This window comes from Sparus aurata, chromosome 16 (genome assembly GCF_900880675.1).
Source record: "Sparus aurata chromosome 16, fSpaAur1.1, whole genome shotgun sequence".
NCBI classification, from domain to species: domain Eukaryota; kingdom Metazoa; phylum Chordata; class Actinopteri; order Spariformes; family Sparidae; genus Sparus; species Sparus aurata.
The window spans coordinates 27,525,457-27,538,951 of NC_044202.1; the positions used below are offsets into that span (position 1 = coordinate 27,525,457).

Consider the following 13,495-nt stretch of genomic DNA (forward strand, 5'->3'; position numbering starts at 1 on the left):
TACTAACTAATATCTCAAATTAAAGCATAACATTTTAGAACAGGGACAAGCATGATATGTGTAAGTTCAGGAAAGATTTAAAGAATATCTAGGAATATACCAACTAATCAGCTATGGAAAACACATGCAGAACAGTACAAGTACTGCATTCAGTTCCTGGAAAGAGAATGATAGATGCACTATATTATCATACTGATTCAACAACCTAAATAGAATCTATTAGTGACATAAAAAGGTTCAAGGCAATGTAGCAAAAACCTTGTCGCACTCAGAAACCGACACAGTGACAATTATTAAGAGTAGCTGGAGGAATCATACAGAATTGCTGATGGTCTCTATTGTTATATTGAGGCACTATTAAATTGAGGTCTATTAAAACAGTTATGAGTTACTAAGTCTCTTCAAGAACTTTAAAATAGCTCAAAACTAAACCAATCTAACAGGCTAAATGCAGACAACCTGTTGCAAACAACAACACACTGGTAAAACAATCAGGCTATGACTAATAACTAACCAGACAGCAGACAGACATAAAACTTCTTTGATGTTCAGCTCAAAGGTCACCCAGACCAGCTACTAACTGTGCATGAACAGCAGAGTAAAGAAGTCAAATATGACAGGTTTAGGCCCTAAAAGAGTCTAATAATCACTAGGAGTATATATTCATTAACATTAGGTACAGTGTTTAACAGCAGAGACTTCTTAATGTCAGGGCAGTTAGTTAAATGCCACATTTAAGCATTGCCATAAAACTTATTAACAGGATTTATATTAGAGCCTGACACAAATGAAAAACACCAAGCCAATACAAAACACATCTTTCAAACGCTGCCTAACTGTAGTCACTGTAGAAAGAGTACATTTTAGAACAAGATGCACCACAGCGTAAAAAACAACAGTTACAGACCATAGTGTACAAAGCAACAGTTACATACCATTTTGACCTCCTGTAGTCTGATCTTTTTTCTATGTCAAATTAATGCTTGGATTGCAAAAGTAGCAATATCATAGCAAATGTATGTCTTTTAGAATGATAAGCATGATGATCCTTAAAGTAGGTAAGTACAAAGGTACTCACAAAGTTAAATATTAAAGGCAGTTTCGTACTTCTTTGGCCGACTGCATAGAAAACAAAATCCTCTCTTATAAGCAGTCAAGCAGGACTGGCTGTATGCCTGGTGTGTGTCAACAGTTCAGTTTCCCAGCTCTCAAGTAAGTGTCTGACTTGAGGGCTTGGCCATTTGCATCACAGCTACAGTGTAAAAACATGATTGTGAAAGATGGTTCACATGGCAAACAAGGAAAGAATACACAATCCAGTGAAACTGAAAGGGTGCAGATAGAACTGGTAGATAAAACCCCACCCTTCCTCATTCTAAAGCCAGGCAAATCAATAGGACAACTGTTATCTACTATGCTTTTATTTAAGAACAATTCTATTTTTATCTGTTACCTAACTCTATAGCCTACCTACCACAGTGAAATGGCTAAACGGGGCTAGTGCAGTGTGAGTTCGTAAATAAATGTGCAATACAGTTTGCATTTATCTCAACTGCTCTGAAGGTCTAATGTGAATATTTAAAAAATACGTTCTGAACAGGAAGTTTTCAATGACAAAAACCTGTTTCCAGTGTTGTCAAACATTCATATAATTCACTGAGCAAACAGCAGGTAGAGACAGACTGTGGCCAGGTTTTCCAGTTCAAGTCTAAACAGAATGAAACACAGAAGCCTAAAAACTTAAAAGCCTCACTTAGATCAAATATTGGTTTTGCTTTAATATATAGTCGAAGCAGTGATACTCTACCTCCAGGCTGTTTTGATTCATTTACAAATCCACCAAGTTATGGCAAAGTACATTGAAAAGGAGTATAAATGAAGTATCCTTTGTCCATGTCTTGAATGGCTACCTGTTGTTCCTGTAAGCAAAGCTTCTACAAACAGCTCACCAATAAGCATGGCCCTTTTATTTACTCACAGTGATGACAAATATCGTGGGTGGAGATAAAGTACCATATCTGTTTGTGTTGTGGTACACTTCCTTATCTGTTAGCCAAAGCTCTGCTTCATTCATTTTATCTTAGCAGCAGCTAGTAATAAAGGAACAATGATGTTGTAATTAAAGTTAAATACTGCAGGGCGCAGGGTTGTTCACACTGCATGCAAAAGTGTAAAGACTTTTAGTGTGGCTGATGTTTTAATCTATTTTCAAGCTATAAAACTGAAGAAATTCAAAGATTTTCCTGTTGTTATATACTCTAAATATAATATACTTGAATTCCTGAAAACAATTATTAATAAAGAAGGGAGCATAATCCTAAAGACACAAATGACACCAACAGCAGGTTTGACAGGTTTTCAGTCTATGGAAAATAGCCGAGGGACAGAGACATCCCCTAGGATTATATTCATTCAGTCTTAAAGGGGAAGTACACGTTTACAGCCCCAAATATGACAGGCTAGTCCGTCAGTCTGCATTCTGTCTCCTTCAACCAGAAACAGTGTGAACTGGTGATGTCATGGAGCTGTGCAGCTGTTTGGACACTAAACTGAAAATGTAAGATAATTACGTCCATATCGTCCTAACCCTAAATTTAATTCAGCCCCCTTGACAAAAATGGAACATGCACAAGGTATGGATTGAAAAGGTCCAAGTCCACTACAGACAAGAAAGTGAGATTATCACACACTGTTCTTTCTGAGTTTACAGGTACACAAAACACACAAACTCTCTTCTGTATGCTGCCACGCCTTCTTCTATTTATGACCAAATTACTTATTGTAGTGAAGGTAAAGTGTATTGCTAATTAAATCATTTGTGTGTATATTTATAAACGGAAATGCTAGTAACAGCAAAGTAAACAGCCAAAAGGACAATACTGTTTAATTTAAGGTAACATTATGTAACTTTTTACAACAACTTCAAAATGATTTTGTCAAAGTCATACAGTGTATTTTAATAGGTGTCAAAATGGTGTCACTGACATGCCGGCAGAAACGAGCAGAAAACCCCTCCTCAGTGGAGTACAGGTGAAGCAGAAGGCAGTTGCGAAAGTCATGGTGCATCATTAGTATTCCCTTATTTTTCCTTAGTGTTCGCTGGTTTTGAATGAATGAATTATTCTAATTCAAGTTGTGTTCAGTTGTTCAAGTTGTGTGTTCCTCAAATATCTCTGCAGATCAGGATCAGACTGACCTGAGACTTACAACATGGCTGCTGCGTGTTTCAAGGGTGTGCGACTTCACATTTGTTTGGAATGGTTTGTTAAACATATTTGTGGTTTTCACAGTAAAAATATCTAACTTTTTCTACTCTGATTTTATGTTTTTTTTGTGATTTTAGGTCCATTGTGTTAATACAGTATGTCAAAATAGTCACACATGTGAGGTTGTGCTGAAAATAATGACACCAAATATATAGTTTTTAAGGTGAAATATAATGGCAAAATCAAAAATAGTCAAAAACAGCCAATTATACCCTGGAATATCGGATTTCACAACAAACCTAAATATCCCTGACGTCCCACCTTCAAACACAGCCTCATTTGGCCATCCATGAAAAAGCTCCTTAGCCTTCCACTTTTTTTTACAGGAACACATTTTTCTTACGGGCACTGCACTAGTGATGCAAATTGTAGAAAAAGGGTAATACTGTGTGTTATAAAAACTATTAGAATATGCAGATACTGTACTGTTGAAAACTGCCATGCAGAAATACACGCACGCACACACACACACTAAACTGTAACACGTTTCTACTATTTGCTACAATCCTTTTAGTTTACACTGATTATAAATGTGAAAATGAGTTCAGAAAACAAACCTTGAAGAATTTTGTGGGCGAAGTAGGGCTGTATGGCTGACTCATGTCAAAGCTGATCATGGAGGTGGACTCAGATTGAGGGTCCCAGTCCGATTCTGTCCGGAAACTGCACTCAGTGGAAACACTCATCTGGTCAAAGCTCCTGGTGGAGAGAGAGGCAGGAAACAGGGAGAAAGAGAGAGAGAGAGGCAGAGAGAGAGAGAGGATGTTATGTCATTGGCTTTTTTGTTTTTTCTCACAATACAGCGTACTTATGATTTTACAGTAGTATATGCTTTTATATTTTAACAGATATCTCTGTGAATGTGTACTGATTTTTCAATAACAAATAAAAGATAAAAAAAATAATGAAAGTAGATAAAACATGTATAATTCATATGACCATAAGAGCATGATCACACAATCTTAAACATAAGCTGCTTTGTTTGTCTACTAAAGTTACGTATAGGATCATGGGCGGTGCCCAATCAGTGTTCACATGATGTTCCAACCTTTGACCCAAACTTGCTCCAGTCTGCTGTGGAACATGTTTGTTGTCTAAATGTTGTTAGCTGCAGTGATGTGTTCCATTTGTGTTGAGTTGGAAACAAACACACACACAGAGGAGACAGACAATATGACACTTGACGGACAACATTCACTCCCCAGCAGTAAACCACACACTGAGCAATTAGAGTGCCTGCAGGGATTCTAGAACACATGTGAGACTTGAAGAGGTGAGTCTATTTCAAGAGGAAGGGCTTTTCTGCAGCTGTAGTTAGTCTGCTATAAACAAATCACACCCAGTCTGGAACTACAGTCTTCTGAGCAGCCTAATACACTGACTGACAGCATTCCACCTCATCAAAACAACACATTTGCTAAATTTGGACTTCAGCTATGCTGTACTGTGTCTGTATGATAGCACTATTAGACAACATAATCATGGGTTTAAAAGCATGAGGGCCACAAAATGGCAGACTCCAGGGGCCCGTTGCACAAAAGTAGGATTAAGACATCCAGGATCAGTGACTGAGCTGAGCTCAATGAATCCAAAACAAGAGCGTCCAGGCTTAATTGGTTGTACAAAGTCCAAGCCAGGATGAGCAGACACGGATTCATCAAGCCAGGTGAAACCAATCCTGGATAAGTGCGTGCTCACGGCTCCCTCAAATAGACCCCGCCACCGATCACAGATTCACTGATTCACCATGGCAAGTAGAGCGGCTTACTTTCCCCCGCCGGAGGCAGAAATCCTCATGGAGGCATACGAGGAGATAAAAGACATAATTAAAAAGAAAGGCAACACCGCCACAGAGATAAAGCAAAGAGAAAAGCGTGGCAAAGTATTGCTGACCACCTGAATGCGTAAGAAGTGCACAATTACACACTCACCGCTCCGCTGAAACATCACAATTACAATCCAATAGTTAATTCACATCTCCAAAAACGCAGTTTTACTCTGATTATGAATCAGTTGAATTTTTTGAAATTGACTGCAGATATGAGTGAAACTGTAAATGTAACTCCATCAGACTGTATAACTCTTTGATAAATAGATGAGCTAATTATAATAATAATAATAACCACCTCCGGCGCCAAATACAACTGGCAGATATAGATATACAGTACAAGAAGAAAAAGATGGAAAACCTTGCACTGGAGTCCGAAATAAAAAAGAGGACAATTAGAAAATTGAACATTGAAATAAAAAAACTTGAGCGGGAGGTGAGTTATGCCTTCAATGCACACTGTATGCTGACTGTAACACAAATGTATTAATCATTATTCTCCTTTCCTCCCCAGCTCCAAGAAGATGACACAAATTAAATACAAAAAATGAAAGGTCAATCCTCGTAAAGTCAAGTGAGCCAGTAGCCTATATGAAGGCCCAAAATGGTGTGTTCCTTTCTGCTCTGACAATGGCGAGTGAGCAACTGCAGCGGGACCAATATGTGTTACATTATTTTAGTTAATATGCATGCTTTAAATTTAAGTTAAATATGTCCTGCAGTGGCAGAGGGATTTGTGTTTTTTTTTAAATGTTTTATTTAATTTAAATTGATTTGGCCTCTTATGATGTTTGTGCTGTAAACTGTGTGTACAAGCTTGCAGGGAGGCTACTGCATCCATTTATTTGTCTGTTCTTTTGATGTGTATGGATTTGTCCTGCATTTATTTCAGTGTGCAGACATGCGGGGATGATTATATACAGACCTTTGAATGTGTATTTATCCTTGTGTTGTATAATATGCTTTGATTCTGTGCTTTCCATCTTGTAGAGTCACTGTGTGACTTCAGTTTTGAAAGGAGCTGATGGTTTACCTGTTTTGCTTTTAGGGATGTAACGGTATGAAAATTTCACACCACGGTAATAGTGACTGAAATTATCACGGTTATCGGTATATCACGGTATTTTTTTAAATGTCTTCAAAATGTTGAAAAAACACTGATAAATTGAAATAATTTCATCAAGATTTATATTTAAATATATTTATTATATATTAAAATAGTCCAAATCCAAAACCTTAACAAAACACTGCAAAATCAACATTAAATAATTATAAAAGAATGTATCAAAACTGTGCACTGGCTTTTTGTGATGAGGGCACATAAGCCTGTTTTTGAAATGTGTCCTTTAATGTTACAGTGGTAGAATGAGATGTAGTGGCAGCAGCACTCGATTGGCCAGCAGACCCTCTCTGTGAAAAAAGTGAATGAAAATGTCATTATTAATTATTACTGTCATTGTTACTCACAAAACTCACAATTTAGATCACATCACTTTTGTGAGGAACAGGTTGGATCATTTTTTAGATCAAAACAAAAAGAATTATTGTTGTTAAATGAATTATGAATACTCTATTTTGGCTCTTATCTCTATCTAGACACTTGTTATATTCACCATTTTATATTATTCTTTATATATAGTCTATTCTACAAATAATCCACAAGTATTACACATTTCTGATATTACTTGTATATATTGGCTGTCTGTCTCTCTGTCTGCCTGCTCGTCTGTTGTCAGTGGACTCTGTCAGTCTGATTGGTCAGATGTCTGCTGAGCCACAGGTAGACGCTGCTCAGGTGAACGGAGCTGAGATGAAAGTCAGTCATCTCAGTCAGTTTATATTCACTAACTCAGTCCACCCAGTACGTGTTTGTGTCAAATCCTCCTCACTGCAGCTCTGCAGCAATGTTTGGGGAATTATTAGGTCGACTTTAAAAAGTGAAATCTACAATTAATAAGCGGTTCAGATAACGTGCTAAATCACGGATCAACTTCGTTCAGTTATACCACTATCTGGTCAGTTTACATTAGTTACCGTCGGGAATTTTACCATGGTTTACCGTGACACCGGTAACCGTTACGTCCCTATTTGCTTTATCCTTATTCAGTAAAGGAACATAATGTTACACTTTGATGTGTATTCATATTTATATGGGATGTGTATTTTATACGACGGAGTATTAAGAAGAAAGAAAAAGTCATACATTTGAGCCTGGTTCTTTCTGCGGAAAAAAAGATGCATTTTCTTGCATATTCTTTTTAAAGTCCTGATACTTATGACAATGTGATGCTGATGTGCCAAAAGATTAAGATTAAGATTGTTTGTGAAACCTATACTGAAGTACAATTCCACGAAATGCTCCACAGCCCTAATTTTAACAACTCTCCTCCTTTAAAACAACGGGTTACAATATTATGACTTTATTCTCGTAAATTTATGACTTTATTCTCGAAGTCTGTGAATTTTGTTTTTTTTCTCTGTGGCCCTAATATTCCGTCATTTTATATATAGCCTTATAGTCTATGGGAAACTGTAAATTATCTAATGATAGCAACATCATCTAAAATCATAATTTATCCAAAATGATTGAAATTAATGATCACCAACGTTTAAATAATGACAGTGGGTCTAGTTATATGTGATAACAATGTGTAGTGGGCAGTGGAATAACTATTGGTTTCCATTTGTGGTGACTGCTGACTGAGATAAGGGATGAGATTAAATAGATCCTGGAACTTAGCCTGGTCTGGAGCAGGCTAGCTCCACAGAATAAATCTCCATGGTAATGTATACCATAACATATCCTACTGCCCCCTATCCCGCTTTTGTGCAACCGGATAAATTGAGCCAGGATAACCAAGATATCCCGGCTTAATCCCTCAACCTAGTTTTGTGCAACGGGCCCCAGGTGTGATATGATTTATTCTCCCAAAATGCAACATATCCAAAAGAGAGGACATTAATCCAAGGCTGCTTCAATTTTGGGATTTATTTTTGCAATAACAGCACATTTGACAATTAGGACAGTGTATTGTTGACTGCTGTGGCATTTATTTTGCAGTAGTCCCTTTAGCAGCACCTTTTCCCCAGTCACAAACACATGAAACAATATGTTGTTTCCCCACAAGGGGGCAGAGCTAGACTGATTCTACAGTCAAGCTGACGAAAAGAAAATTCATTTGACATTACAGTTTGCCTGTTTTAAAATGTGCCAAGATTTTGAAGTCAGCCTCCATAGTTTTTGACTGACTGAGGAAAATATGCAAATGTACAGTCATTTACTTTGTGAAGTTATATTAAATGATCAATGCATAGTACGTGGATTGCTATACTGACAAATCTGAAAAGAGAATAAAAACAGAAGATCCAGAGGGTTTGTACAGAGATAATCAACCATATTTGCATTCTTTGTACAGACTGAGCAGTGGGATGAATCGACCACACCTCACCAGGTATGAACCTCAGTAGTTTCATGTTTGCACTTGATAAAACAGGCTGATAATCTGATTGCACAATTTGTTGGAGCTAGTTAAACTCCTCCCATTGTTTACATGACCTAAGGAAGATAGACCTACACAGTCTATCACACTGTTGGTTATGAGTAAGATTTTATCTATTAATGTTTATTCAAATTACACACTACCATTAGTTACCCTGTCCCATTTCATATTGAAGCATCTCTCACTGCCAAACTAATAGGGTTCTATCTTACGCTCAGTGCAAAGCGGCGCACAGCGCTGCACAAATGTCTTTGCTAGTTTCAGATTGACACACCGGACATTTTCATGCCCAGCACCCACATTGTGTAAATATGTAGTTGTAAAAAAAACAGAAGTAGTTCCACCCCTCTCATCCTACCCGTTATTGATCAGAGTGATACTTTTTATGACCCGTCCCGCATGATCCTCGGACTGACATCTACGAACACACAGAGGGATGCGCAGCAGTGCTCCTCCTTTTACTCCGATAAATATCAGTGTATTTTTTCCTATGCAGTCAAACAGGGTTGTGGATGGGACAGATGATTGTGAAATGGCAGGGCAGAGGGTCAGATTATCCACCGTTAACTAGCAAAATGGATTTGGACATGCCCTAAACATACAAGCGCACTGTGCCTCTAACCCTGTGCCTAACCCTAACCCTAACCCTTAATTAGAACAGTGGTTGTCAAACTTCACATCAAGGGCCTCTTAACTGACAAAAATTGCGTGATTGCATTATACATTGTTACACTCTTACAACGGACAAGATCCTAGTTAAAATGTATTATTCCCCTTTTTGCTGGGGTACCACCAGAACCCTCTCAAGGATCCCTTGGGGTCTGCAGACCTGACTTTGCGAACCGGTGAATAGGCCAATTTTCCCACTTTTCCAACTGTTGGTATTCCTTAAGATGCTTCTTCATATATGGTTAAGCCGGCTAAGGCAGTTTCGCTACCATTTAGTGAGGCAAATAATCATCTCTCATCTTAAATTATAACTATTCATACTCTTTACAATGTTCATGTACTTATTTATACTTTACGCCAACTCCATTCAAACAAGAAAATGTTCTAGATCTGTCATGTATTATGACTTTTATTCAACTTTAAGTTGAAGTTAGACTATTTTCCACATTTCAAACTCTTCATGCTCCTTCAGTTGATTTCACCACATCTTAAAATATTCTACAACTTTTAGACATTATTGAAATCATTCAGCTTTAAAAGCCAAAAATGCAGTTTAACCTCAGCTTGTAAAGATAAAGAATTCACACTGCAATTTCTTCAGATATTGCTTCTCTCATTGATTTACTGTATATTCTGGCATCGGATTTCACACTGGGCTGTCGTAGCACCAGAGCAACACTAGAGGGATATGCTCTATCAGGCTGTTGAGCCAAATCCAAAATGTGTGTAGTGTTGTTGAAAATAAGTATTATTATTATTATTATTATTATTATTATTATTATTATTATTAGTAGTAGTAGTTGTAGTAGTAGTAGTAGTAGTATGGAATAACCCAATAACATAAACCCATCTTTAAAAAAATATATGTATCTTGTATTTGCTTTGCATTGTGGTCATATAAGGATGACATTACTGAAAAAAGGGTAAGAGGCTTTTGTTTCACATTAGAGCTGGTCAGGTTGGAGGCCAATGTCCATTAAATTCAGCAAAAGTTTACTGTAAGGGGAAAAAGTGACCGATGCACTCTGTAACCTTTGACTCTAACATAACCTTGAGGCTACTTTTCAAATGAGAATGTCAGCAAGCACACATGTGTCTTAGGGCCGGGGGTCATTTTCAAAACAGATACTGCTCAGTCTGAGAGGATAATTGTGACCTTTGCACCCTTACCTAAAAGAACCAAGCTGAGAATAACCCCTGACCTTATTAAGGTTGAAGTTACAAAATCAGTTGGGGAAAATGTGTTTCTCCAGCACCCTGTCAATGTGCAGGCACAAACCAGCTTCAACTTGTCTGAACCTTCTCCTTGTTACACCACAGAGAAAAGCTCTACTGTTGTAAGTGCACAATTTCTGAGAATTTAACAAGGAATGTTTGCTGTTATGCCTTTGGCATCCCATGGAAACTGAAAAAGAAATATAACCAAAATGTACATCTAGTATCCGGTATCTGGTAAAGGTTTATCTCTGAAGATGATTTAAACTTTTATGAAAATGATATAAAAAAAAGGTTAGATATAGAAAAGTGAAGTCTCCTGACAGCTCTTAAGTTTACCCTTGCCGTCATCTTATCTAATCCTTTTTAAGACAGCTAGTAGACTCATTCACTTATGGACTCTGAATAAAGATTGTGTCACTGTTGACATGTTGCAATACTACATTCTAGACTGCACACAGTTAACAAAACTAGTGAAGGCTGAAGGGGAAATATATGTAATTATTGCTGCATGATTTTTGGGATCAAGAAATGAAAACTTTTCAGAATCTTTGGGTTTTTGCTGTTGTAGTTTTTTTGAAAGAAAAAAACTGGTGGCAAAACCTGTAGAACTTGCAAGGCTCATAGAGTTTGTGCACCTACCTTTAGAATGCCATGCTTAGGTAAAAAAAAAAAATCAAGATCTGACCAAGAAAGTGTTAATTATTATTATTATTATTATTATTATTATTATTATTTGTTTATTTGCTCATATGGTACGGAAGCTTTCAAATAAATGCTGACTCTTTCCAATGTAGTGATACAATTCATTTTGAAGTCACTGGGTCACATGACAAGGAAGCAATAAAAACAAAATGTTACCATTTTCTACATATATAATAAAAAAAATAATAACAATTTAGAAGAAAAACATTTTTATTACAACAAATAATGTATAAATGTGATAATTATACATTAGGACATTAAAAATAGATTTAGGATAACCATTTTATTATTATAGTGTACCTGTCTAACAGTGCCATTCACCCAAGCTTTTATTTCTATAGAGTCTTGACATCACAGTGATGTTGCAATGCAACCTTAGGGGACTAGAAAGTCACTCCCTTGTCTTTGTAATGATCAAACACATACTGTAAATCCTGGAATTATTTACATTCTGTTAATAACACATGTTGGAACATGCCTCATGCTTTTCATTGGGCTTCATTCTAATTTGATTTAGCCTGAGAAACTTGTTCCTTGTTTTTGTCTCTGAAAAAGGTAAAACCCAAATCTATGGGATACACACTGTTCATAAGCTACATTAACTTAAAACAGGAATCATTACCCAGGCATTTGCCTGCACAAACTTCCACCAAACCTCTATGAACTTGAACCACTTCAGATATTTAGCTCACCCACAAAATAACAACAGACTGATCAAAAATGATGGTGCCAAGAAAAAAGTTATCACACAAACTCATCTTTCATTGCACAGGAACACCCAGGCAAATAAAACAAACAGATTCAAGTGAGCCCAGCAAACCTGCAGACCTGTGCAGGGCTACTGTAAACTCAAACAAGGGATGGAAAGGATTCAACTACTGACTCACCCTCTGTTGTGTCACAAGGGGTATAATGAGTGACTAAAAACAGTTGATGGAAGATTTTCTTTTTCTAATATGAGAAAACAAAAAATCCAGACCACACTGAAGAAGGGCGCTGCTTGATGACACAAATTGTGCACGGCTGGACTGCTGCCTGGCGTAAGGGCCTGCTCCCAGGTCAAGCTGCCCGACAGGAAACTTGGAACATGCCACTAAAATTAAGTGCAACGCAGCAAAAATTTAGAGGATCAAGCTTACAGTGGGTCTAATTTTCTCTTTTCGCACTCAGACACTACAGAAGTTTTCTTTATGGCTGAAAACTGATGTTATGCTATGCAAGGAGAGATACATTTATGATGCAAATCCTTACACTAACCTGAAGCACTGCTGACAAGATATAAATAGGCTCTAACATGGCTTCACACTATGAATCCAAAACACTCATTGTTTGCAAGAGTGACTGTGCAATAGGGAGTGCCTGGAACAGCTGCTGCAGGGTTGAGTGTTTGCCAGATGCTGGGCGGGTCGGCAGCAACCAGTAGGCTGCAGCCACTACACTTTCACTTGGACCAATAACTGCTATGATAGCATGCAATGGAAACAAAGCCAACATGTTTGTGAATATTTTCAAGTGTTTTCCTTAACTGCAGAGTGCAGACATTTTAAAAAACTTAAGACAAATTGAAGTGTACTTCCAGTATGTAGGCTCCAGATGTATGGGTGGCAATGTGCAGTGGAAGTGATAAAATGTATACAGCACTGTGTATTATTGTTGCAATCATCTCCACAGACAGTTGTGATGTTACCAGAAGTAGAAGTGGATGTCACAATGGCTGCATTGCTATTAATGCTGACATTTTTATTTTGGAGAGGGAAAGGAAAAAAACTTTTTGTAATGTTTTCTCCCATTTTCTCTCTTTCACTCTCTTTTTTCCCATATTGCCACAACAATACATATAACTGTGGAGGGAGGATCAATGCAATATGTCACTGTAAACAGGATCTTTCTCACCAGCCCTAAAATATACCACATTCATTCTTTTTTTTAATGCAAAAATTAAAATGGATACTTTGAGGCACATGCTGCAAGTTCAAAGCAATAGAGCAGATAAGACTGCACGTCTGAGTCAGTTCACAGTGCTTGCCTTATGCCAACTGGAGTGAATACTCCTTTTATAGTCCTTGAGGTGCGCTTGTGTGAGAACTTTGTAACACTACATGAAAGTTTGCTTGTGTGTAGCATATGTTATATAGCTTATTTTTTTAAAACCCACCCATAAAGAAATGCACCAATACATATGAGTTTCAGGACCAAAGCTAGGTCATATTGACTTTGTTTTACCTGCATGTTTGCTCTTTCAACTTGATTGTAATGGCTGTGTTTGAGAGCCTACTGCAGCACAAAAGGGCAAGGGCGAACAACGGGTTGGG

The 13,495-nt window shown here is 37.4% G+C and overlaps 1 protein-coding gene across 2 annotated transcripts in view; it reads right to left on the reverse strand.

Annotated features, from left to right (window-relative positions):
* Positions 1-13,495, reverse strand: part of crybg1a (crystallin beta-gamma domain containing 1a) — a 52,239-nt gene that overhangs the window by 30,223 nt on the left and 8,521 nt on the right. The window contains exons 1-2 of one of the 2 annotated variants that reach the window (XM_030443860.1): positions 5,035-5,078; positions 3,824-3,965 (exon numbers count right to left, since the gene is read on the reverse strand). In XM_030443860.1, the coding sequence (XP_030299720.1) occupies positions 3,824-3,965; positions 5,035-5,063 (171 nt within the window). In that variant the 5' untranslated portion in view covers positions 5,064-5,078. Of the gene's footprint in view, positions 1-3,823; positions 3,966-5,034; positions 5,079-13,495 lie in introns of those variants that run through there. The other variant, XM_030443859.1, reaches the window with a different exon arrangement.